Consider the following 22668-nt stretch of genomic DNA (forward strand, 5'->3'; position numbering starts at 1 on the left):
GACGCAAAGTACCTATTTAATAGGTTGGCTTTTTCCTGGGCGTCAGTTGTCAGTTGCCCCATCTGGTTAAGCAGGGGTCCAATGTTGTCCCTGCTTTTCCTCCGGCTCACCGCATATCTGAAAAAGGACTTTTTATTGTCCTTGATGCTCAAAGCTAGCTGGTGTTCAGTTGCAGCCTTGGCTTTCCTGGTCTGCTCCCTACAGGACCGGACCAGTGCAGAATAATCCTCCTTGGAGGTGACTCCCATCCTCCATCCTTTGTAGGCCTTTCTTTTTAGCCTCAGGAAGTCTGCTAGGTCCCTGGAGAGCCAAGGGAGCTGCTGTGCCCTCTTGCTGCCTTTCCTCCGAGATGGAATAGACTTAGTTTGTGCATTGAGGATCGCTCCCTTGAGGAGCGACCACTCTTCTTGAACTCCTCTCTCCCTGTGGTCACGGTCCCTTAGGGCCTCACTGACAAGCCTCCTGAGCTTGTCAAAGTCGGCTTTCCTGAAGTCAAGGACTTCCGTGTTGCTGACTGACTTGCCAGCTTTTCGGCAGATGGTGAACTTGTGCTAAGTACCCTCTGTTTTAAAGTTTTGTCAGTTCAGGTGGGGGTTATCTTGATCTGTTTTACCCAGGTTGGTCCAAGGTATTGTTAGTCTGCTCTGGGAAGATAAAACAATCTATTTTCTTTCCCCCAGCATCCCAAGATGCACTGTTCCCACTTCTGTGTTCTGTGGGCAAACTTACAACTGTCCTGAATTCTGTTTCCCAGGGGGTGTTTTGCTGGGTTCAAGCCAGCATCCCCTCCTGTCCTCACTGGGTGTAGCCCCAGCAGACCCTGACCCACTCTGAGCACCCAGGTGCAGTTCATCGGTTTGCTGCTCGCAAACCCTGTGCATGCGTTCAATGGGCTGGCCGTTGGTGCAAGGGAAGTGGTTAAAAAGCCAATTAACCACTAACAAGTATGGGCAATTGGCTTTTAGTGTTGGACAGTCATCTCCCTCCCCACCCACTGTGCCACTTTCCACTGCTGCTGACTACTGCACCATGACTCAGCTTCCCCTTAGTATTCATTTGAACTGAACTGCTGTTCATTTGACAGCATTCCCCTTACCCAACCCATGCAGCAAGCCTTCTGGGTGTCAGCTCTGGCCTGGTGTGGCACATCATGCATATCCAGTGGGGACTTTGCTTCAGAAGTTGTTAAGACTTTTCCCCTCCCACACACGGCTCCATCTGGCTCCCGTTGGCTGTGGAGTGAGGGAAGCCACGTGGTGGTTTCTCTATCTGGGAGCAACATGCCACGACCCCCACGTCCTCTCCCACCCCAGAGGAGGAAGAGAATCCTGGCCCCTGTCCATGCCCTGCTCACCAGGCCCTCTTGCGGCAAGTCGCAGTTGTGCAGGTCTGAGACAGCATTAAGCCTTAACCTGTGGCTGCTCTGCTGAAGCTGTTCTAACTTTATGACTGCATAACATCCCACAGATGAAAAATATTTTAAAGGTAGCCTGTGACAGTACCCTCAGTCTTTGACAGATAACTTATAGATCTCTATTCCATTCCCCCTATATTTTGTAATTTCTATATGGCTCTTCACACAGTTTTAAAAACTGTCTTTTGGCTGCACAGATTTTTAAACCTTGGCTAAACTAAGATTAACATCAAGTTACAATCTCTCAAGGTAACTTCTACGAGTAGTTTACAGAGCAGGTTATATCTTTCCGAGGACTTTACTGATGTAAGCTACTTAACATGAGCTGGTAGCCTACGTTGCTAGAAGTAATGGCTGTTGCCTTTGTGATGGATACATCTGAACATAACAGCATTTAGAAGATGCATAACAACTTGAAGATAAAGTGCTCTTGCACCACTCAAAACATCACTTAGAGAGCTTGGTAAATATTTTCATTTTCCAGGTGAAAAGATTCAATGTACTGGGGACATAGAAAAAGTATCAGTTCATTGGGAGATGCCAAGGAGTCATTGGATTTTGAACCTTACAGAATTTACATGTCCTCACTGGATGAAGCAGGATTTGATTGTTGAGACCTTTCCCTCTTAGGAGGATTTAGAACCATGCATAAAGCTGCTGAGTAAATTTTACTGACTGGTTATAGCAGGTGCAGATAACTCTATCAGGATTTGAGATGGCCTGACCATCTGGTCAGTTTGATCTAGGGGTTGAAACAGGGAGCTCTTGCAAGGAAACTCTATGAACAGACGGTGTGGGGACGGGAGCATAGGCTGGACTTTGTATTCTATTGCTGTTTTCTTATAAGGGAAGGGTGTAAATTTTAACTTGTATAATGTGTTGATACATTGTTTGTAGGGGCCTACTATATGCTCATAGGGCCTTAAAATAGTCACCTTCTGGGGGAGCATAAAAGATACTTGGAGCACCCAGGAGAGAGAGAGAGTGCATGCGTGCGTGCATGGATATTTGTTTGATGTGCCAGATTTGATTTATAAATGGCTGTGGGATAATAACAATAGTGACCCTTTGCGCTGATCTGTGACTGGAAGAATGCTGTTTGCTAATATATTGATGTGGCTGAAGATGGATCTCACTCTAAATGGTAGAGCATGTTTAAATTAGCAGAGCCACTTGCTGTAAATAACTGTAAAGGAGATCACGTGGCCCTGAAAATTTACAAATGCCACATTTTCTAAGAGATTGTTTTGTTCCTTTTGTTTGTCTTGTTGCTGCTCGTATAAAGCTATGCAGACTGGACCTTGGAAGGTACTGCTGGCCAACTGAGCTGGTGAAGTTGATAACAGGCTAGCTGAGCACACATACACTACTGGAACCACTCCAGATTAGTCTGTTACTGTACATGTTAGTAGCCTGGCTACTCCCACCCAGTAATTCTCTTCTGCTGGATGTATAGAACTCACTTTGTTTCTGGCGGAGTAGTGAATATCAAGTTTATAGGCAGCTCAGCTGCATGGACCACACCATCTGTAGGCAGCAGCCTGGATCAAGGCCATGCTTTTCCTTGGTTCTCTGCCTTGTTAAGTGTCTGATTACAACAGGGCACAGAGGGGTGATAGACTCTGCTTCTGGGGCATCAGAGCAAAAGGCCAAAGAATAAGACTTTGCTTCCACTGCCAAAACGTTTTTTAAAATTTTTGTTTTGTTTTATATCTTTTAACTTCAGGATAAGTAATACTTGTGAACTATCTATGTGGAGACAGGACAGGGCAAGGCCAACTTCTGGAGGCACTTTCATATTACTTTACCACTGTGCTGTAAAAATGGCAGGTGCCTAGTTTCTGTTAATTGTATGTCCATCATCCTGCTGTTAAAGCACACGCATGCATGCACACACCCACCCACCCACCCACCCTTTGTCGAGTGGCAGCATATCCTAAGAATAAACGTTGTTGGGAGGGGGAGCAGGGGAAGTGGAGCACTGACTCTTCCATCCAGTTGACATAGCCCTTCAGCCTAAGGATGACCACCAAAAGAGTCCTATACCATCTCCCTGACAAGTGTCTTTGGTTTTCATTTAGAAAATATGTTCTCCATATAAAAATATGCTTTATACACCTATGTCTGTTGCTGAATGAAGACTTACTCCAAGAAATGGGAGGGAGAAGGGGGAAAGAAAAAATATATTCAGCGTGCAAGGCAGACTGTGTGGATGGTGGGCTGTGGAAGAAACATTTTTGGCTAGAGGTGATGTAGTCTTTGTGGCTACAGTTCCCGTAGGTTTAATTCCGGCTACTTTACGCTTCTTTCAGGGAGAAGAGAAAAGAGTACCTACCCTGGCATTCAAATCATCCCCCTCTCTTAGGGTTTAGTGTGCCTCCATGGAGAGGTGCAGGGGGAAATGGTCTTTTCCCTTTCCAGGGTAACTTGACTTGTGACAAGATGTGCCATTGCTTAAACAGAGGTGTGCAGGGGAGTTATTTTGACAACTGGCAGCATCTGGCTGATTGATTTCCAAGAATGGGCTGTTTGACTCCTGGGGTGTCTGTGAGGAGAAGGCTGAGGCCTTAGGAGAAGTTTTAATAAAAATGATTATCCCGGTGCAAGAAAAGAAGGGCAGCCATCCACAGCAGATGGCAACTTCTATAATTTGGCTTTCGGTGTCAGGTTTATAGAAGGATAACATAGGCTTATTTGTTGATATTCATTTCATAGCTTATATCTGTGTGTTTTTGTTTGTAATCTTTGTTGGCAGGATTGTGAATATGATTGACGGGTCCTTTATGCAAAGCAGATCATTTTCCTACTTAACAGTATAAAGACTATGCAGTAGATGCAATGTCTTTTGTGCACCTCTAGCTTTTTTGTTACTGCAGCTTTAACCATTTTGGTTTTATAATGGATGCCAAGAAACAATTGGTCACCAGATGGTAATGAAACACTCAAAAGACCCAACATGAGATGCAGATATCTGGTTTCCAGTATGCTTAGACTGTAACCAGCAACCTTTGCAAGAGGTTAATCTATCCTGAACCAGACTGACCTTGTGACTTTTATCACTTCCTGCTAGCAGACAGGGAAAATTTACTCAAATAGTAGGGATTAATGAACAGGATCAATTGAACAGGAAGTTTTCAACCCAATGAAGGGTGGCTGAAATGATATCCGTACAGCACTGCTGCTGCTTGCCTCTGGCAGTCTCCAAGGTCTGAGTGTTGGAGGGGGGCAGGTGGCACAAGATTGTGGCGTTTGAGATTCATATATATCAAGGAAGAAAATAGAAATTAAGTCATTTGTACAATTTTCTGAATGGAGTGAAAAGTTTTTTCAGGGGAAGTGAAAACTTTTGTTTCCTAGTCATGGTGCTTTGATTTTTGTACCTTTTGGTTTAACCGCCTTAGCAACAGGCCAGGTCCTTAGGGCAGCGGGGCCCAACCTCCCCTGCCTGATCCATTGCTCTGCTCTCCTCTGTCTTATCAGTGCTGTTCTCCCAGCACCCCTGCTCTTCTTTGAAAGTTTGTCTGCACTGAAGCCCAATGATGTAATTACAGCTCATGTCAAAATACCTAAGATGGCTTTAATGTAGCTAACTCTGGTATGACTGGAATCTCAGATGGGCTTGTGCAGTGAAGCTTGCATTCATGTAGTTAGAGTGCTAGCTAGCTAGATGAAGGTTAACACGTATGTCTGCACAAGCTGCAGTCGCACCTTTGTGTGCAGGCCCAGGGGTGGTTTGGGGAGGGGTGAGGGTAGGAGGGGGTTGTGCTTGCAGCCCCTTCGGCTGTTCTGCACATGAGCCATCAGTGCATCTTCTGCCAGATCTGCAGGACTCTGGGTAAACACCACTCCATTGAAGGTCTGGGGATGAGCAGTGGTTGTGTTCAACCACAAGGTCCTGTCCCAAACCATACTGAAGCAGCAGCTGTGGCAGAACCTCTGCTGACAAGCTGGTGAACTCGGAGAACTCACTGCATGTGTGCAGCACAGCCCAAGGGGATAGGATTGCTCCCCACCCCTCAGCTCCTCTTTCCTGTATCCTCCGGTGTACAGGCCTCTGTTTAGAATCCATCTCTAGGTTTGACGGTCTGTCTGCACTGAAATACTGAGACTCAGAATGAGGCTTCTTCAAAGTGAGAGTTCAAGGAGCTATTGTAAGACAAAGCCGGCTTTGCGTGACCTTCCTTTTGACATTCAGAAGGATCTCTTCTGCCATCTATTGCCATCTCCAGGTCATCACAGGTCCTTGCCTCCCTCCAGAGAGGGGACTACCATCAAACTCCAGTTCCCAGGAAACCAGAAAAAGTTTAAATGAAAAAGCCCCCTGCTTGTTACAGAAATAAATGCCTACATCTTCTTGAGCTTAGAGAGAAGTTTGCGGACTGTAATTTATGGAAGACTTCTTGGCATAGGCCTTAAGCTGATAGAGACAGCTGTAGGAAAATTTTCATGGGGAGAGGTTTAATTTAGTTGTCATACCCTCCCCAAGGCAGCGTGAGGAATTCTTAATCTTTTGCTAGTAGACAAAGATTCCTGGCAAACACTGCCAAATGTGTATCCCTCCTGTGTACCCTGACACAGTGGTTTGATACAATAATTATCATTCCCCCCACACTATTGACCTGTCTCCCAAGTATTTTTTTTTCTTTCCAGTTGTGGCTCTTTTCTTTTCATTTTTTTTCTTGCCTTTTTCTTTAGTTCCTCCTGTGTGCTTCCTTAAAAAAAGAAAAGAAAAGACTTGTTCTTGTCTGAATGTTTTCCATCTTGTTTCTGTTTTTTATCCCTGTATCTGACTCCTCAGAAATAACTGCTTCTGTGTTTATTGAGGTAACATGTAGAAGAGTCTGTTGCCTTGTATGTAGAAGTTTGAATAATACGCATAATGCATAGTAGTATTTGTGAATTACTCCTGTGACTGCTGCATGGGAGCCAGACATGGATGGAAAGGGACTCTCAGGGCTCCTACACACATGCGGGGAGCCTGCTCCAACATGCTGGAAATCTAGCACATTGGAGCAGACTAGATGATTGATGTGCTCCGGCAGCCTCGTGCGTTGCGTGCATCAGTGTCACCACATGTCTTTACACTGACAAAATGGCGGTGCACTTTGAAATAAAACATGTCCAATGAGCTTTAATTCAAAGCACCCTGCTGCCATTTTTCAGCATGGGGATGCACGGCAACCCTGATGCATTTGACCAGCGTTTGAATTACACTCAGACTCTTGGCGGGGATTTGCAGTGATGGCAGCCAGAAGGAGTCGCCATCGCCTAAGCTTCTTAGAAAGGCCTGGGACAGGCCGGGGGCTCTCGTCTCTTATAGGGGGGATCAGCCCCCCCTGTATCTTGAACCTTGAATGCGACGCACGGACACTTTTAATTAGTGCAGCTCACTAATTAAGCGCCCAGTGCCACACTGGAAACGCATGTAAAAATGTCCTCAGGGACCTTTAGCAGAAAGCACTTGCCTTAGTGTAAAGGGGTTGCAGATTTGACTAGTGTAGCTTTGACTAGTGCGTCCTATTAGGTTTCTCTTTTGGTTCTACTTTACCCCACTCCTGTGCACTATTCTGAGGTAACTATACACTCACATGAGGAAATGTGGCTTTTATTTTAGGTCATCAGCAAATTGCCATGGCCATCCTAGAGTTGCCTGCTTAGAAGTCCCCTCCCCTCTCCCCACCCTCCCCAAACCATTCTGCACTTACAGCATGTTCTCGAAGCTTACACCAGCTTCTGGCCTGCACACCAGAAGCAATGCCAGATGGGTGCCAACATCAGCTGTGGACCCAGCTGGCAGGTTCCCGCTAGGGATCAGAGCATCTGGTCAGGTCCACAGGTGATGCTGCATAATCAGCACATTAGCTATAGTCTCAGGTGGTTACCCCGATCCCTAGCAGGAACCTGCCAGCAATGTCCACGGCTGATGCTGGTGCTACTCCCAGTGCTCAGGGCAGGAGCTGGGTGCTGGTATAAGCTGTGGTCAGAGTTGGGATGTACCTGTCTGCCTGGCATGACAGCAGTCGGAGCTACCTGCTCCCCACTGGCCAGATCCCATGATTTTACGGCTGCCCACCTGTGAGCTGGATACAATCCATTGAGCTGGATCCAGCCCACAGGCTGTATTTTGCCCACCCCTGTTCTAACTGTTATGCTTGACCCTCCCTAAAAAGATCTGGTCTACTGAACAGTTGAGTTTGGTGAAGACAGTATTGGATTAAATTCTCCACTATACAATGTATAAGTTTCAGGAGAGAATAAAGAAATCCTTTTTCTGTCGTAAGCCCTTCTCTGTGTAGATGACTAGAATTGTCTGGGTCCTTGCCAGATAATTAGGGCCAACACAGTATCTAGGAGCCTCTTGTGGCCCTCCTTGCTATGTCACCTGTTCTTTAAAAAAACAGCTTGTGCAGATGTTATTAAACGTTTTTTGAAAGTAGAGATAGAAGTAGCACATAGCAGGTCCAGGTTTCTCTGCTTCCTTTGTTGAGCATGCTTTAAATTAACTATTATTTTAAATTAACAAATTTAAAAATCTCCAGTCTCTCACAGAGTTCAGACACTGAAAAATGGTGTAGCTTTGCAGACCATCGCATCCATCTTTTTATGATCAGCACATTTGGTCAGAAAAGCCTGTAATTCAATTCCAGGATTGATAGGAGTTGCACTCAGTGTTTGGTACATATGTCTAAGTTGTCAGCTGTGGTTTGAACAAGAGTCATTTAGCAGATGGAGTAGGATCAATTACTCTTCATTAGATCTAATTTTCAAACACCTTTCTATAATTGGTAGCTGAAGAGATTTTTACAAACCTGTGTTTTGATTTCACTTTTGAAAAACAAAAGCCTTTTTTGATAGGATTTAGAATCAGTATAAAGGAGCTAAAGGGAGATAGTTGGGTTAACTTCACTTTGATCTGTTCATTTGTGAAAAGAAAGGTATAAACCTGTTAGTTTTAAAGAAAAGCTTTAAGCAACACAGGTGAGGGACATTGAGCAAACAGAAGGTCTGCCTTGGTAAGTATGAGTTCTGAAATGGGTTACTCATTTAGATTTATCTTAGATGATTTAACATCTATGAATCTATGAATTTACCTTGCTTTCTATTACTGTTTTCTAAACTGTGGGGTGGCACCCCTCTGGGGAAGGGGCATGTGAATTATGGAGGCAATCAGTAGCACATCCCTAAACCAGCCGCACACATGCCCCACTACTTCTAGCCATTGCCACTGCTTTCCCTCCCCACCAATTGCTGCTGGTAAAGGGAATTGGCCATTGATGAGGAAAGCAGCTGTGGTGTCTGAAGTAGCAGGGTATGAGAGTGCCGTGTGGGCATAAAGCCGCCAGGTTTGAGAAACAGCGCTTCATGGATTGTATCAGTGTAAAGTTACATTTTAAAATACTACAAAAATTGTCATCAGATAATAACTAATACAGTTGAATACAGCATCACCCTACATCTAGATCAGTGGTCCTCAACTTTTTTAAACTCAAGACATCCCTCAATAGACTCAAGGCACCCCTCCATTACTTTTGTAAATGGAGTGGCACCCTATTTAAAAAACTAATGTATTTATTACAGTGCTTATGTCCTTCCAGAGGGGCTGGGAAAGGGACCAAATCCAAGCCCGCATTTATATCCTTATCTCCTTAAGCTTAAAGGCAGCCCTGGCACCCTGGTTAAGAATCACTGATCTTGATAGTACAGGGCTAGATTTCGACTTGAATGGCTTGCTTACTGATTGTCTTGTAAGAGCAGAATATCTCCAAAATGTCTTTTGAGTGGGGATCCTGGTTTTCTCTGATTTAAAAAAAAAATCCCCAATTTTCAGTTACAAAAAAGTAACCCTAAATCCACATTTTTCTATGATTAAAATTAAACACCACTAATATATCTATATTGATAGATCTAAATAAAATTAGTGGTGTTTCATTTAAATTGGGGATTTTTTTTTAATCATAAAACCAGGATCCCTGCTTATGAGCCACCGGCACTTTGAGGTCTCATTTATAGGAGTAAGTGGGGCTTCTGCCCCTGCCATCTTCCTCCCTTCTCAGAGCAAGTAGGGAAGGGAGGAAGATGGGAAGGAAGAGGGAGTGGTTGGAGCTTCAGTTTCATCACCACCTACTAGCTGGAGTCTCTCAGTCTGGTGTGGTAGAAGAAGGGTGAGTAGTAATTTACTGCTAATATAGACAAGTAGTAAATGACGACTACTCCTAGAGCAAGAGAGAAACTGGAAAGGAAATATAAGTTGGATGTGCCTTAGAGTCCTCACACCTGCCATTCTTTGAGGGGTACAATTCATGCCCAGGACTGTGCCTGATGCTGTGTTTCAACTCTCAGTCATTAGAGCCATGTCTAAATACCAGAAGTCTATGGAGATTACAATAACATTCAGCACTGCTGGACAGAAGACTCATGCAAAAATGCTTCTGCAGAGGGAGATTTACCAAATCTCTCTGTGTACATGTAAAACAACAATTTTTTGTCTCATTCCTTTCTGGATAAGTTTAAAACCATAAGCTTTACTTTCTGGGACGAAAGAGTGAAAGAAAATTTACCTGTGTAGTGTGCATTTAATAATCAGCAGAGGGTCTTTTGCAGGGCATTCTGCACCACTGGGTTTGGGCTGGTAAAAGGAAAAAATAATACAATTTGTGTGAGTGCTTTATGTTTCTTGTTAGGCAGAAGTGAGTCTGCTTGGAAGATCTGATACAATTCCATTTGGCCACTTCTTTGTATGAGAAACTGCAACACATTTTCCAATTGGTCTGTGAAGAATGTTCCCTCCACCAGCACGGGTCTCATACTTCCCAAGGACTTTATTTTCCAATGAGTACATTTGACAGGCTTGATTTAGTTAAAGCTAGAACTTAAGTGCCTGAAAGTATAAGTGCTTATGCAATAGATGCTTTGTTATTCAATTTTAAAACATGTATAAAGATAAAAGTTTACCATGTATAAAGAGGCTTTGATTCTTTTGAATGAAGTGTGTGTGTCTGGAGAACCTCATTTGCAGATGCATTTACTGTAATAAGTGACACTATGGACATAAGAAAATCCCTGCATAAATGCACATCATGTCTGGAATTTCACCATGTATAGGGAAATAAACTTGCTTGTCACTTCTGTGTCAAATTTGATGTGTACAAAGGTTATCGTTCCTTCATCACGTGGAACAGGAACAGGTAAAGATCCCAGAGGAATCTTTTGCTAAATCAGCAAGACATCAGATGAAGGAATTTAAATTCAAGCAGGCACATGGGAAGAAATATACTATGTCTTTATATAGTAAGCTCAACACAAAAACTAGGTGAACTAGAATGCCTAGCAAGGGGAGAGTAGGCATTGCCTAGATAGAATGAGTAAAATGAGCAGGGTATTGTAAAACAAAGTTGTTTGGGTTGATGTGATTGATATCTGTTGTTAGACCAACTAAATAGTTGGAAAAATTGTTCTTTGCAAGCTTTTGGGCACAAACATCCTTTTTCAGGCATAGGGAGATAGGCATAGGATATAGTAATGTCTGACTACAAGCTGTAAATCATGTAGAAAGGACAGGTTAAAATGAAAACATGTCAGAGCAGCGTTCTGTTTAAAAGATTCCTTGGATCCAATTGTGTTCTCTTGTTAGATTTTGTATGGCTGTAAGAATACAAATATGCTAGTAGATCTGAATTACTCCCCTCCATATTGAGAAGAAAGATATCGAGTGCACAATATTGAGAGAGATCAAGAGAGGCAGCAAAGTCCAACAAAGCAAGAATAATGAGGAATGTGGATGATTCGTGTATAAACTTGTCAAGTATCACAATGGAGCCCACTGTGGAGAAGCAATTTCTTGACACCTTTAAACAATTGCTTCTTGTAACAATCATGGAGCACGCAAGAAGAGAGCCTATACTTGACTTAATTGTAAGTAACAAGGCAGTAGTTAGTTCTAAAGTATCTGCAGTTGAGCTATTAAGCAGTAGTGACTTTAAAGCAAAGAAAATGAATAAACCAAAAATTCAGCATTGAAAAAAATACTATATTCGAAGGAAGGAAAAGGAACAAAACCAAACTAAACTGAATACTGATCCTTTCACTTGAGACCGAGAAGAGGTAACTCTTTAAATTGGTTGCAACTTATGTCTAGAGTTAGAGGGATAATGAACAAAACAGGGAAGGGGGAAAGCAAGAATTTATCCAGTATAGCTAAATAAAGAGGTTTAATAGGTCATCAAAGTCAGACCGAGGTTCTTCAGAACGTGGAAATATTAACTCAAATTAAGCCATTGAAATTGTGCATAAACTACACCATGCTGTAGGCAAGAAGGAAATGAGAAAAAAGAGACCAAACATGCCAGCTCAGTCTCCTTTTTGGCATGGCACAAGGCCTGAAGTCAGTCTGGAGGGAGCTCTGCTACGCTAGATTTCATTGCTAGACTAGAAGTCCTTTGAGACTCAAATTAGGGGCTAGAGGGCACATTTACTGTACAAGAGACGCTTAACTTGAGATTAGAGCTAATTATTGCACATTAAGTTTCATTGTCTATGCATGCAGACACTTACTGCGCAGTAACCTGCTCTAATCTCAAGTAAATTTGCTACCTGTAAAGACAAGTAGCACATTCACTCCAGATTGCTTACTGAGCAGTAACGCACATGTAGATGCCTGACCAGGAGCACATTTGCTCCCAAGCAGCTGGAGACATGAGATTGCTCCCTGCCCACTTCATCCTGCATTATTTGCATGTGTAGATGCACCCAGAGAAGTGGTTGCACCATGTGGGTTCATGTCATATTGGGCTGTGTAGACTTGGGGATTATGCTTTGGAAAAGGTGGTGGCAATATGGGGGGGGCAGCGCTGGTGTGGAACCAGAAGGAATGGCATGCACTGTATGCATCGAAACTGTATGTCATGCCTTTTGATTTATTCATTTAGTGAATATTAGTCTTTATGGTAAATGTACATGTTGTTCCCTATTCACTGTTCATCACTCCAAAAACTGAGCATATTGGGTTTACACGCTGCAAATAATGTGCTTAATCCATTTTCCAAAGGGTAATATTAAACTTTATGACAGGTGTGAAATATTCAACCCTTAAGTTTTTGTAATGTCATCCACTTAATATTACAATTTAGCTGTCTTTTTTGCTTGTAGTGGTTATGAACAGGTACCTGTAAGAAGCATTTGCTTAAATTACATTTTTATAGCATCTTTGGAAGAGAGTATCAAGCATATCAGCTGGGGGCAGTAAGAATTTTTTGCTTATTACATCAGCAAGCAAAGATCTTAACCCCTAACCTTTCCAGTCTGCTTTTTGGCTAGAAAGTACATATTTTGGGTAGAATAGAATTCAATACACAGCATTTTTCTGTGGCCACATGCACGGTTTTGGTGATAGAAATGAGCTGGTTGAAATTAAAATCCCATTCATCCTCTGCAAGAGCTCTTCAGCCTACATAAATTTGTAGAAGCACTCTGGTTTACAAACTGAATACTTCTGGGGAGGCATAGATTGATATGTAGAAAGAAGTTCTTCCTGAAAGATCATTGTTCCTAAATAAAAGGAATGCATATGTTTAAATTGATGTCTTCCAGGTAGAATATAAGTGCCTTTGGATAATAAGCAATATATGAGTTCTTGAGGATGTGGAAATAAGTGAGAAATATGAATATCTGTTTAGTGGATTTGTTTTGGTCATGAAGGAGTATAATTCACTACATGGACAATTGGTGTGGGATTATAGGGGCAACAAAGTAAATGCTGCTTTTGTTTTCTGCTTTTATTAAAGAGCATGTAGAAAATACTGCTATTCCTTCCCCTCCCCCCCCCCCAAGCATTTAGACCCCCTTGTCTTTAGTAAGATCTTTTATTAGACCAGCTGGAAAAATGTTCTTTGAAAGCATTTAGGCACAAGCACCCTTCTTCAGGCATGGGGCATCTTTGCTGTTCTGAGATCTCAAGGAATGAAAGAAGCTAAAAGTGACAGGATGTCAGTGAGAATGTAAATAGGTGGAAATTTGCACCTATGTCCTTTAGACTAACATGAGTACAACCAAAAACCCTGTCTTGAGCAAGTGCATTTTATATATAATATCCATCACAAAGCTTCCAAAGATTTTAGAAAATATTTGGCAAGCACTTGAATTGTTATCTTGCTCTTGATACCCATTAGGGCTGTGCGAAATGGCACCATTCCGTTTTGCCTTGAGTTTTGATGGTTTAACAGAATAGCGTTCCATTTCTCAATTCGAAACAGCTGTTTTGTTCTGTTCCATAGAAACAGAAAGCCTGTTTCAATGTTTCGCTGGGGATGGAGATCACGCCGGGGGTGGGGGACAGCCCAGCTGGGCTGCTTCTCCACCCCAGCACTAGATCACTGCCTCCCGCCCCCAACACAGTCTAGCGGTGGGGATGGGGAAGCAGCCCAGCTGGGCTGCTTCCTGCCCCTAGCACACCCCCAGCACTGCCACCCCGCAACAGCACTTGGAGAGGAGGCTCTGCCCTGCCACTGCTTGTCCCACTGGCACAGGGGAGCGTGGAGGGGGCAGGTGCTGCCGTTGCTTGCCAGCTGGGGTTGGGGACTGGGCACTGCTGCCGTTTGCCCAGCCGGTGTAAAGGGGAGTGGGCGCTGCCACCACTTGTCCAGCTGGCGCAGGGTGGGGGTGCGGAATATAGACGTGGCACTGCTGGCCGTGGAGGATATGCCCTGCTGCCGCTTGTCCCCTTTCTAAAAATAGATGTTTTGGGTTCCAGGCATATTTTTCTCTGTCCTGCTGTTAATTACCTTTGGGCTGGCTATTTTTCTTTCCTCTTTATGTATGTATGTATGTATGTATTTATTTATTTTTTATTTTGTGTTGGATACAAAAACACACATTTTAAACCAGCATTTATAAAATTATCAGATCGTGAATTAACTTCTGGCATTCTGAATAACATTTGCATTTTTGAGTGCTATGAAACACTTATTTTCTAATGCGTTAGGTTAGTCAGAGTTCTCAAAGTGTCAGTTGACTATTCCTTAGTCCAGAAAAGAAGTTAAAATGTCATGATTAGGCTTAAGTATGTATTTATTTTTTTTGCAGAATTAGGTTCCTGGAGAGGCACTAAGCTTTTTCCTCTTCAATTAACCTCCTTCCCACCCACAGTCTTTCTCCCTTAAACATATTTCCTCTCTAATTTTTTTTAAAGAAAAATGTATTTATTGCTACCTGCTACCTTCAGAGCCTTCAAATAGGTGAGTTTTTTAGTTTTTGGCATGAACACTTGAAACCACATTGCTTCTCTGAACCTTACATGATGATGCATAACATACAGTTTACATTGGAGATCCAGCTTGTTGCAGTGTCAGGAATGAGAGGCCTTCAGGCTGCCTTTCTGCATTCTTTGTTCTTTTTAATGTAGGCTTGCAAGATTGTCCTGAATATTTTACTAGCCTAAGTGCAAATCTCCATCACGCTGCTGATGGTGAGAAGGAAAGCCCTGGTGTTTTCTTTGCCTATCAATAATACTTTCCTTGAAGCTGTTACAAAATTGTATACTAATAGATGCATAACAGTACAACTGAAGAATGTATTACCATTCCAGGGTTCAGTTTCAGGATATCTGGGCATTTGGACTGAAGATCTAGCAAATTTAGAAATTTGTAATGGAGCTAAAGATATCCAGCATATAAAATGGTTCTACTGTGGGTAGAAGCAAAACACCTTTTAAAAAAAGGGGGTGAGGGGAGAGAAGAGGGTATCATGAAGGAAAGAAATAGAGATTTGTCCATTAGCATGTTGAAGTGTTTGAAGCCTGTGCTACAGTAGCCAGCTGATGAAGAGAATTTCTCTTTATGTGTTGCTTGGTGCTAGCTGAATAAGCAACACACACAAGAGCTAAAAATTAGCCAGTACTTTAAGATAAGCACCTTACAACCATTTAAAAAATGATTAAGTTCTATTAACTTGAAAAATTCATTGCCAGCTTGATATGATTATGGAAGATGCAACTGACAACCCTCTGGTTTTATCCCTCTTTTTTTCACATTGAGCTGTTTAACTTGAAAGTCTATATTTTCAGTTCTTCCTAACATGATACTCTCTCTTGTTTTCACAGGCCGAGGCTGCAAGCACAAAGGAAGTTTGCTCAGTCCCAGCCAAACAGTCCCAGCACAACTCCAATAAAGATAGTGGAACCATTGTTACCCCCTCCCGCTACTCAAATATCTGACCTCTCGAAAAGGAAGCCCAAGACAGAAGATTTCCTTACATTTCTCTGCCTTCGAGGTAGGAATCTTGAAGTAACCTAGGGAAATAATCAGTAATCCAGAGAACAGGATGCAGTGCCCCATGCTGAGAGTACTGCCTGGTGCAGCACTTGAGCGTGCTGCACACATTATTGCACTCATTTCCAATCAGTAATGTGACTGAGCAGAAGGAGTAGGTGTCCAGCACTCCTGTGTGTGTATAGAGGAGTGTTAGACTCCATCATTATCAGACTATAACACGAGGCCAATAATTTTGTAAAGAGAAATTTCTTTTCATGCTTAGTATCCTGTCACCCTGACTAGGTTTTTGTCTCCCTCCCTGTCCTTTATTCCCTCACTTTGTCTGCTTGAATAAGTCGAAGCTCTGTTTAACCCTTTGTATGTCATTTCCACAAAGAGAGGAATTCTAGTTGGCTCTTCCCTTTCTCTACATACAGATGCCCTTTAGTCTGTCCTCACCGTACCTGCTTTGTTTGACTAGAACAAAAGCTTGACTTTGTCTTTCTTGTTGCTCTCCAAAATATTGTTTACCACATGATAACTAATGCATATTAGCTGTTTCACTGTCAAATCGTATTAGAGAGAAGGCAGCTGTAGGCTTATTGTGGGGTAGGTGGATGAGGTCAGTAGCATAATGAGTGGTGCATCAGCCCTGGTTGCCACTTAGGGCACATAAACAGCAGTTGCCATCACTGCTGGCCAAGTTTCCACTGCTGCAGCTGGCACAGCCCCAGCCCAGGGCCCAGACCCTCTCTGTCGCTCACCTGGGTAAGGTGAACACTGTACCCTTCACCGGGGGTTGAGGTCACCTACTTTCCTTGCAGAAAAATTCCTGGTGTCTGATCTTTAATGTGGTTTTACAGTAGGGTGGCTAATATGTGATAGTGACCCTGTAGTAATAACGTGCCTTTCTGAGCAATGGAGACAAAGCCTTTGAGTGATGTTCAGATACTTTTTATCTTGTGGTGAAATCAAAGGAAGAGATCCTGTTTGTGTTGCATGCTATTTTTCCCAGGATAGGATTTGTTCTGCCTCCACATAGGGTCCTGAGGGCATTTTTTTTTTCATGTTCTATCTCCTAATTATGGCACTAATCCCAAGTTGTAGCCATGTTTCTTTCAATGTCAAGTGTGCCAGTTCCTGCATAGCTATTCAGTGCTTTATGTGCTAGAGTGGATGACTGCTGTTGCCCTTTTTTTCCCATTCCTTAATCTAAGGAAATGCCTTTGTTCCTGCCCTAGCTACAGCATCCTAATCTAGTGACACCACTGAAGTTTGCCACTGTCATCTATTATATCAGTTTACTACTCCCACATCACAGATTTCTATTGCTGCTGTTACAGCAAGGGCAAATTAACGCATGGGCCGGCAGGGCCCAGGCACAGGGGCCCCTACCGATCAGGGGCCCCCTGGGGGCAGGAGCCCGCTGCACTCCCCAGCCTGCAGGCAAAAGTCAGGTGAAGCACTGAAACTCCTTTGCTGTTAAATGCGTGAGAGCCTGTGGGAGGTGGTGGCTGACTGCTAACTTGTCTGACTGCTCCATAGGAACAACCGGGGTGAGGCAGCAGTGAGGATCCCCACTGTCCCTGCCACTCGCTGCCCAGCTGGTCTCTTTCTCTCTCTGTCCCATCCCTGTGCCTGAAAGGAGTCTGATCCTGCCCTCCCTTCCTCCCAGGGGTCAGGTCTCAGCGCATGCAGCTCAGGACAGGCTGCTGTGCTGCTCACTGCAGATGCGGTATGTGCCTGTGTGTGTGTTGTGGGGGTACAACCCCAAACTGCTCCAGATCTCCCTGTGGGGCAGTGTGCACTGCTTTAGTCCTGCTGCCAAGGACTGGTTTGGGGTGCAAAGAAGGGGAATCCCACTGCCCCCAGGAGGCTTCCTGCAGCTCTCAACCCCAAATAAGGCTGCCAATACAGAGGGCTCTGCAGCTCTCCCAAGTGATGGCACCTCATGTGGAGAAGTGTGAGCTCTTCCAAGGAGTCATTAGATACAGGTCTGTCTGTCTAGAGAGGTACATTATATAGAGAGAGAGAGAGTGTGCGTATGTATACATCTATATAGCTAGCTATATAGAGAGGGATACAGGTATAGAGAGAGAGAGATTATGCATGTGTGCATATGTACGTATATATCAACATAAAGTTTAGCACATGTTTAAAGTGTCAGTAAAGATATTGAGATGTATTATGTAGGCCTACTGCTTTATTGTAATTGCAAAAATCACTAATTAACGGTATTCTTAGACTCTTACTTGAGGCTATAGGTATGGCATGTATTTTTCTTGTAGTTTACCGTAGTGTAGTTACAATGTAAAATGTATATTTAAAAAAAATAGTCAAACAAGAGTCTACATGACCACTGAACTAAAATATCTTTCCTTTCATGGTATTATACATTTATGGTGATCCCATGCATCCAAGTCATTTTCCTAAGGCAGTTGTTTTATTCAGTTTTGTGTGGCAAAATTGACACAAAAATCAAAATAGTTAATTTTGACATCACATGTTGTGCTTTATTTATTAATGCACCGTGTAAACATTTAACGGGCCTATTTATTAATGCTTTTTGATACATTCATGTTTATAATGCCATGTGAGGGGGCCTCTAATTTTCTGTTTGTCCAGGGCCCCAGTAAATTTTAATCCACCCCTGTGTTACAGACAGCGCTGTGCTCCCAACTTGAAGGTGACTGATCAGTACCACCCAGAGCTGTCTCCCTTGATTTTTCTCCTCTTAGTGAAGCATGGTAGAATATCCCTCTCTTAATGCATTTGACTGCTCATAAACTTGGACTGAGGATGCTAAATTATCTATCTTGATGCTCTCGTTCAGTCTGCAAAGTTCTCCTCCCAAGAGGGTTGGGGATGGTCAGGGTTTTTTAATAGATGGATTGTGAGAAGTTGAATCCAGTGGAGTCTAAAATCGCAAGCTAGTCCCTTGAAAGCTAATCCATGGAAATGTATTTCTAATTTTCTTTGCTGTGAGGTTGTTCAGTCTGTTGGCAGCCTGCAACTGCTGTGCTCTGGGCCAATTGACACAGTTTGTTTGTGGGAAAATTCAGCTGGCGTGTGTGCGCACATGGGCACATTCACACAGATTTTTTTTTTCTGCTGCTTACTTATTAAACATATATTGTTATAGCTTTCCTCAGATGTGGGAGCTTTGAAAAATCATTTGAATAAGAGAGAGAGAGACTCTTTTTTTCCCCCCTTAACATTCTGATTTTAATAATGCAATAATGAGACATGGATATCTTGTCCTAATCCACTACTATAGGCTGAAATATTTTCTCTCAGTAATGAACATTTGGATCTCATACCTGTAATTTCTTCTAGCAGATGTTCAGCTGTAAAGAAATATATGTTTTATAGTGTGGTTGAAGATTTGCAATCCGTTCTTAACTTCTTCAAAATGCAGAAGTGTTGGTTTCTTTCACACAGTGCTTGCACATAAAAAAAAAAAAAAAAAAAGATTGATTTCCTCTCTCCCCCCCACCTAAATGCTAGAGAGGAAATGCAGTGGGAGAGCTGAACTTGATTGTTTTAATCAAGCCCCTTTAAAAGACTGATAGTGGAATCAGAGAGGCTTTCTGCCCCCTGATCCATCCCCTATGCATGCTTCTGTCACTACCTTATAGGTTAAGTACAGACAGACAAAAAGCCTGAGGCTGAATTGATTCAGTCTTTGCAGGTTAGTCTAAGCTGCAGAGTTTGAACCAATAAGCAGATGAACAGACATTCACTTCTGATTCAGGAAATGCAGCCACATGCCTGCAATGATTCAAGCCAGAAGCCAGGGGGTGCTACAGCATGGATTGCTGGCATGTAGCCAGCATGGGCTGTGCGTTCACTTCCTCTTTCTGCTGCCCCTGAGGTCTCTGGGATTTTCAGTCCACAATAACAGCAGCAGGACTCTGCGGGGTTGCTCATCATTTCTTCTTCCTGTTTCCAGATGCCTCTAAGATTTGTAGTCCACAGTTGCAGTCAGCACTAAATAAGCAGGGCAGGGCATCTCTGCACTCGGCAGAAGGGAAATTTAACTCCCTTCCCTGGCCTCAAACTCCAGCAGGGGTTTGCGGGGGGAGGGGGCGGGATAGTGAGCCAGCCCTCTGCTCTGGATAGGGAGCAGAGGGGTGGGGCCAGCCCTGTTCTCTGGAGCAGACAGCCCAGCCCAGGGCTTCAAAATGGTGGGATGCTGGGGGGACTCTGATTTAACTTGAATCAGGAAGGGGTCTGGGACAGAAGTTTCATAAACCGGTTTGACCTAAATCAGTTAAGTCTGATGCTATATTCAACCAGGTTTATCTTAAACCAGTTTTAGCCATTTTGAAACTGGTTTATGTGCCCTAAACTTCTGTTCTGTTACAAGTTTAACGGGTGCCGCCCTGGCCCAGCCTGCAGCAGTAACCCTCCCTCACCCCATGCGCAGATCCAGGAGTACATGCCTTCTATACGCCCTCCTAGGGACGTACATAGTGATGGGAGCTTCCCCCCTTCCCCCAATGAGCCATTTGCAGCTCCATCCCCCACTCCCTTCTGCACTGCAGGGCCCTCGATCTGCCCTCCTCTCCCCCCCACAACACACTTACCAGCCGGACCCAGCTGCTGCTGGGCTGCACGCGTGTACAGGCATTTATCCTTGGCATTGTCGGCCACATCAGCCAAAAAAAGCTGATTACCAATTCAGTCAATTTTCCTTATATCGATGCTGATCCAATATGGGACTGGTGTGTGTGTGTGTATCTTAGTCTCATCTCCCTAAAAGGTTGGAGTCACCCATGTAAGAAAAAAATTATATATAAAAATTTTATATGTTGGTGATACTGAACTTTTCAAGAGATGAGACTGAGATTGATAAAGAATGTGGGAAGTGACCCCCATCCCTTCATCCTGCCATGTGCAAACAATGCTGGGTAGAAAACTCCAAAGGTTCTCTTCAGATACCATGCCTCCCCCCTCATAAAAAATACTTAGCTGACTTCCAGTGAGAAGTCAAGAGATTTAGGCTGGATCTGCACTGCAGATTTCTGTCAGCCTGGCTCTGAAGTGGTGTGACCATTAGCCAAAGTCACTGTTTCAGCAGAAGCCCAAAGTTTACATGCGCTTATACAGACAGTATTGTGTTTATACTGACAAAGCTTGTTATTGCTTGGCGGAGGTAGTTACGCTGTGCTGGTGTAGTACACAACCGTGTCCCTGTAGCATGTCCACAATAGCAGCATTTTGCTGATATAATATGCAGGCATTCTTATTCCTAGTGTAGACGTAGCCAGACTCTACTCTTTGGTAGAATGGTTGTACTGGTATACAGCATCCCTAATATGGATGCAGCTTATACCTCCTAGACCAGGAACAGCACGTTTTTGCAGGATAAGCTTGTGTCTGTGTTGAGGGGCTTCCTCTGGCACAGCCATGTCCTTCAGGAATTGCACCTCTGATGGATAAATTGACAGGAGAACTTTAGAGGCTTATATCTGATGCTACACCAGTGGTTTCTCAGCCAGGGTGCCATGTAGCCGTTATGTATGCAAACACCTACATGTGATTCACAAGATTAAACCCAGAGATTTAAAATAGTAATCCATAATGTGAAAAACATTTTGACCTGTTGTGATTTCTCCGAGTTCTTTGCAACAGAAGAATTACTCTGTTTTTTTTCCCCCTGTCATTAAGAAAAATGAGCAGAAGCTAGGAGCTGGCATTTTTCTGAGTAGTGCCCTGAGTAAAAAGGTTGAGAACCACTACCCTACTCTAGCAAGTGATTAAAAGTGCACACTTTGTGCCTACAAGAAAAGTTTATTTTTATAAAATTTAATTAAATGTAGCACTGATGGTTTAAAATTACTTTCTTTAAAGAAATTGTTTGTGTTAGTGGGCTTAGACGGTTGTTGTAGCTGTGACAGTCCAGGAAATGTATGAGGGGCATGGTTTGGGGTTGTTTGTTTTGTTTTGTTTGTTTGTTTGTTGTTGATGTCTTTTATTGGACCAATGGTATAATTAAATAATGTAGTTATATAGTTGGTCCAATAAAAGACAGCACAAAAACCTCTTAGCTTATTTGTGTTAAGGAAGAGAGGCTTATTGAAGCTAGCTGTCCGTTCCTGACCTCTCTCAAAATCAACACTATGATTATGTATTCCAGTTTGCTCTACTTGGGTAGACTTGCTTTAAGAGAATATTGGTTCTGTAAAAGAATCATGGAAAAAAATTCAGTTTTTAATCTTTTTAAAAAGCAAGCTGTAGAATCTCATAGTTAACCCTAACTATACCTGCTATAGTCCCTTTAAATCACAGTTCTATTGTGGGGTTTTTTTCCTTTTTAAAAACATGCCACTTAAAAATATGACCTTTTTTCCCCAACTTCCACAGTTCTGCCTGAGACTGTGGCAAATGTATGTTACATTGTTTCCCTTCAAAGCTTTTATTTGAAATAAAATGATGAATACATCCCTTTGAAATACAGATTCAGGAATGTTCAGTTTGTGTATTTTTGTTGTATCCTAGAACTTATAAATATCTTTGTGGAGGAAGAAATCAATATTGCTGTTTGGGGGAACAAGAGTGAACAAAGTAATTTGGAAAGTTGGATGGGAATGTAGATCTGATGTGGGATGGGAATGTAGATCTGATGTGTCTAGCTTAGCACCTGCGTCCCTTATGTCTCCTTCACCCAAATATCCTTCAACACATCTCCATCCATGCTTCTCATTCCATAAAATATTTAATGTCAGATTATCTGGTGATTGCTAAGCAGAAAGACAGTACTGATTTGCAACCATAGGCTAGAACACTGGGGCATAAGTGAATAAAAACCTTATCCTTCGATAGTTTGTGACCTTCATTCTTCAGATATTGCTCTTGTTTTTCTACTGTCCTTGACTCCTCCCCACTCATGCAAGTGTAGCAAAAGGAAAATCTGTAATAGAAAACTTGTTTCCTTGCAAGTGGTACACAGAAATTGAGAGAGACAAGTTTTCAAAAATGTTGGTGGCTTCAGCTGTGCAACTTCCT

The 22668-nt window shown here is 43.0% G+C and overlaps 1 protein-coding gene across 1 annotated transcript in view; it reads left to right on the forward strand.

Moving 5' to 3' along the window:
- Positions 1 to 22668, forward strand: part of JARID2 (jumonji and AT-rich interaction domain containing 2) — a 307370-nt gene that overhangs the window by 201417 nt on the left and 83285 nt on the right. The window contains 1 exon segment of the mRNA XM_006027253.3: positions 15507 to 15676. Coding sequence (XP_006027315.1) covers positions 15507 to 15676 — 170 coding nt within the window.

Source organism: Alligator sinensis, unplaced genomic scaffold, assembly GCF_000455745.1.
Source record: "Alligator sinensis unplaced genomic scaffold, ASM45574v1 scaffold928_1, whole genome shotgun sequence".
Taxonomy (NCBI): Eukaryota; Metazoa; Chordata; order Crocodylia; family Alligatoridae; genus Alligator; species Alligator sinensis.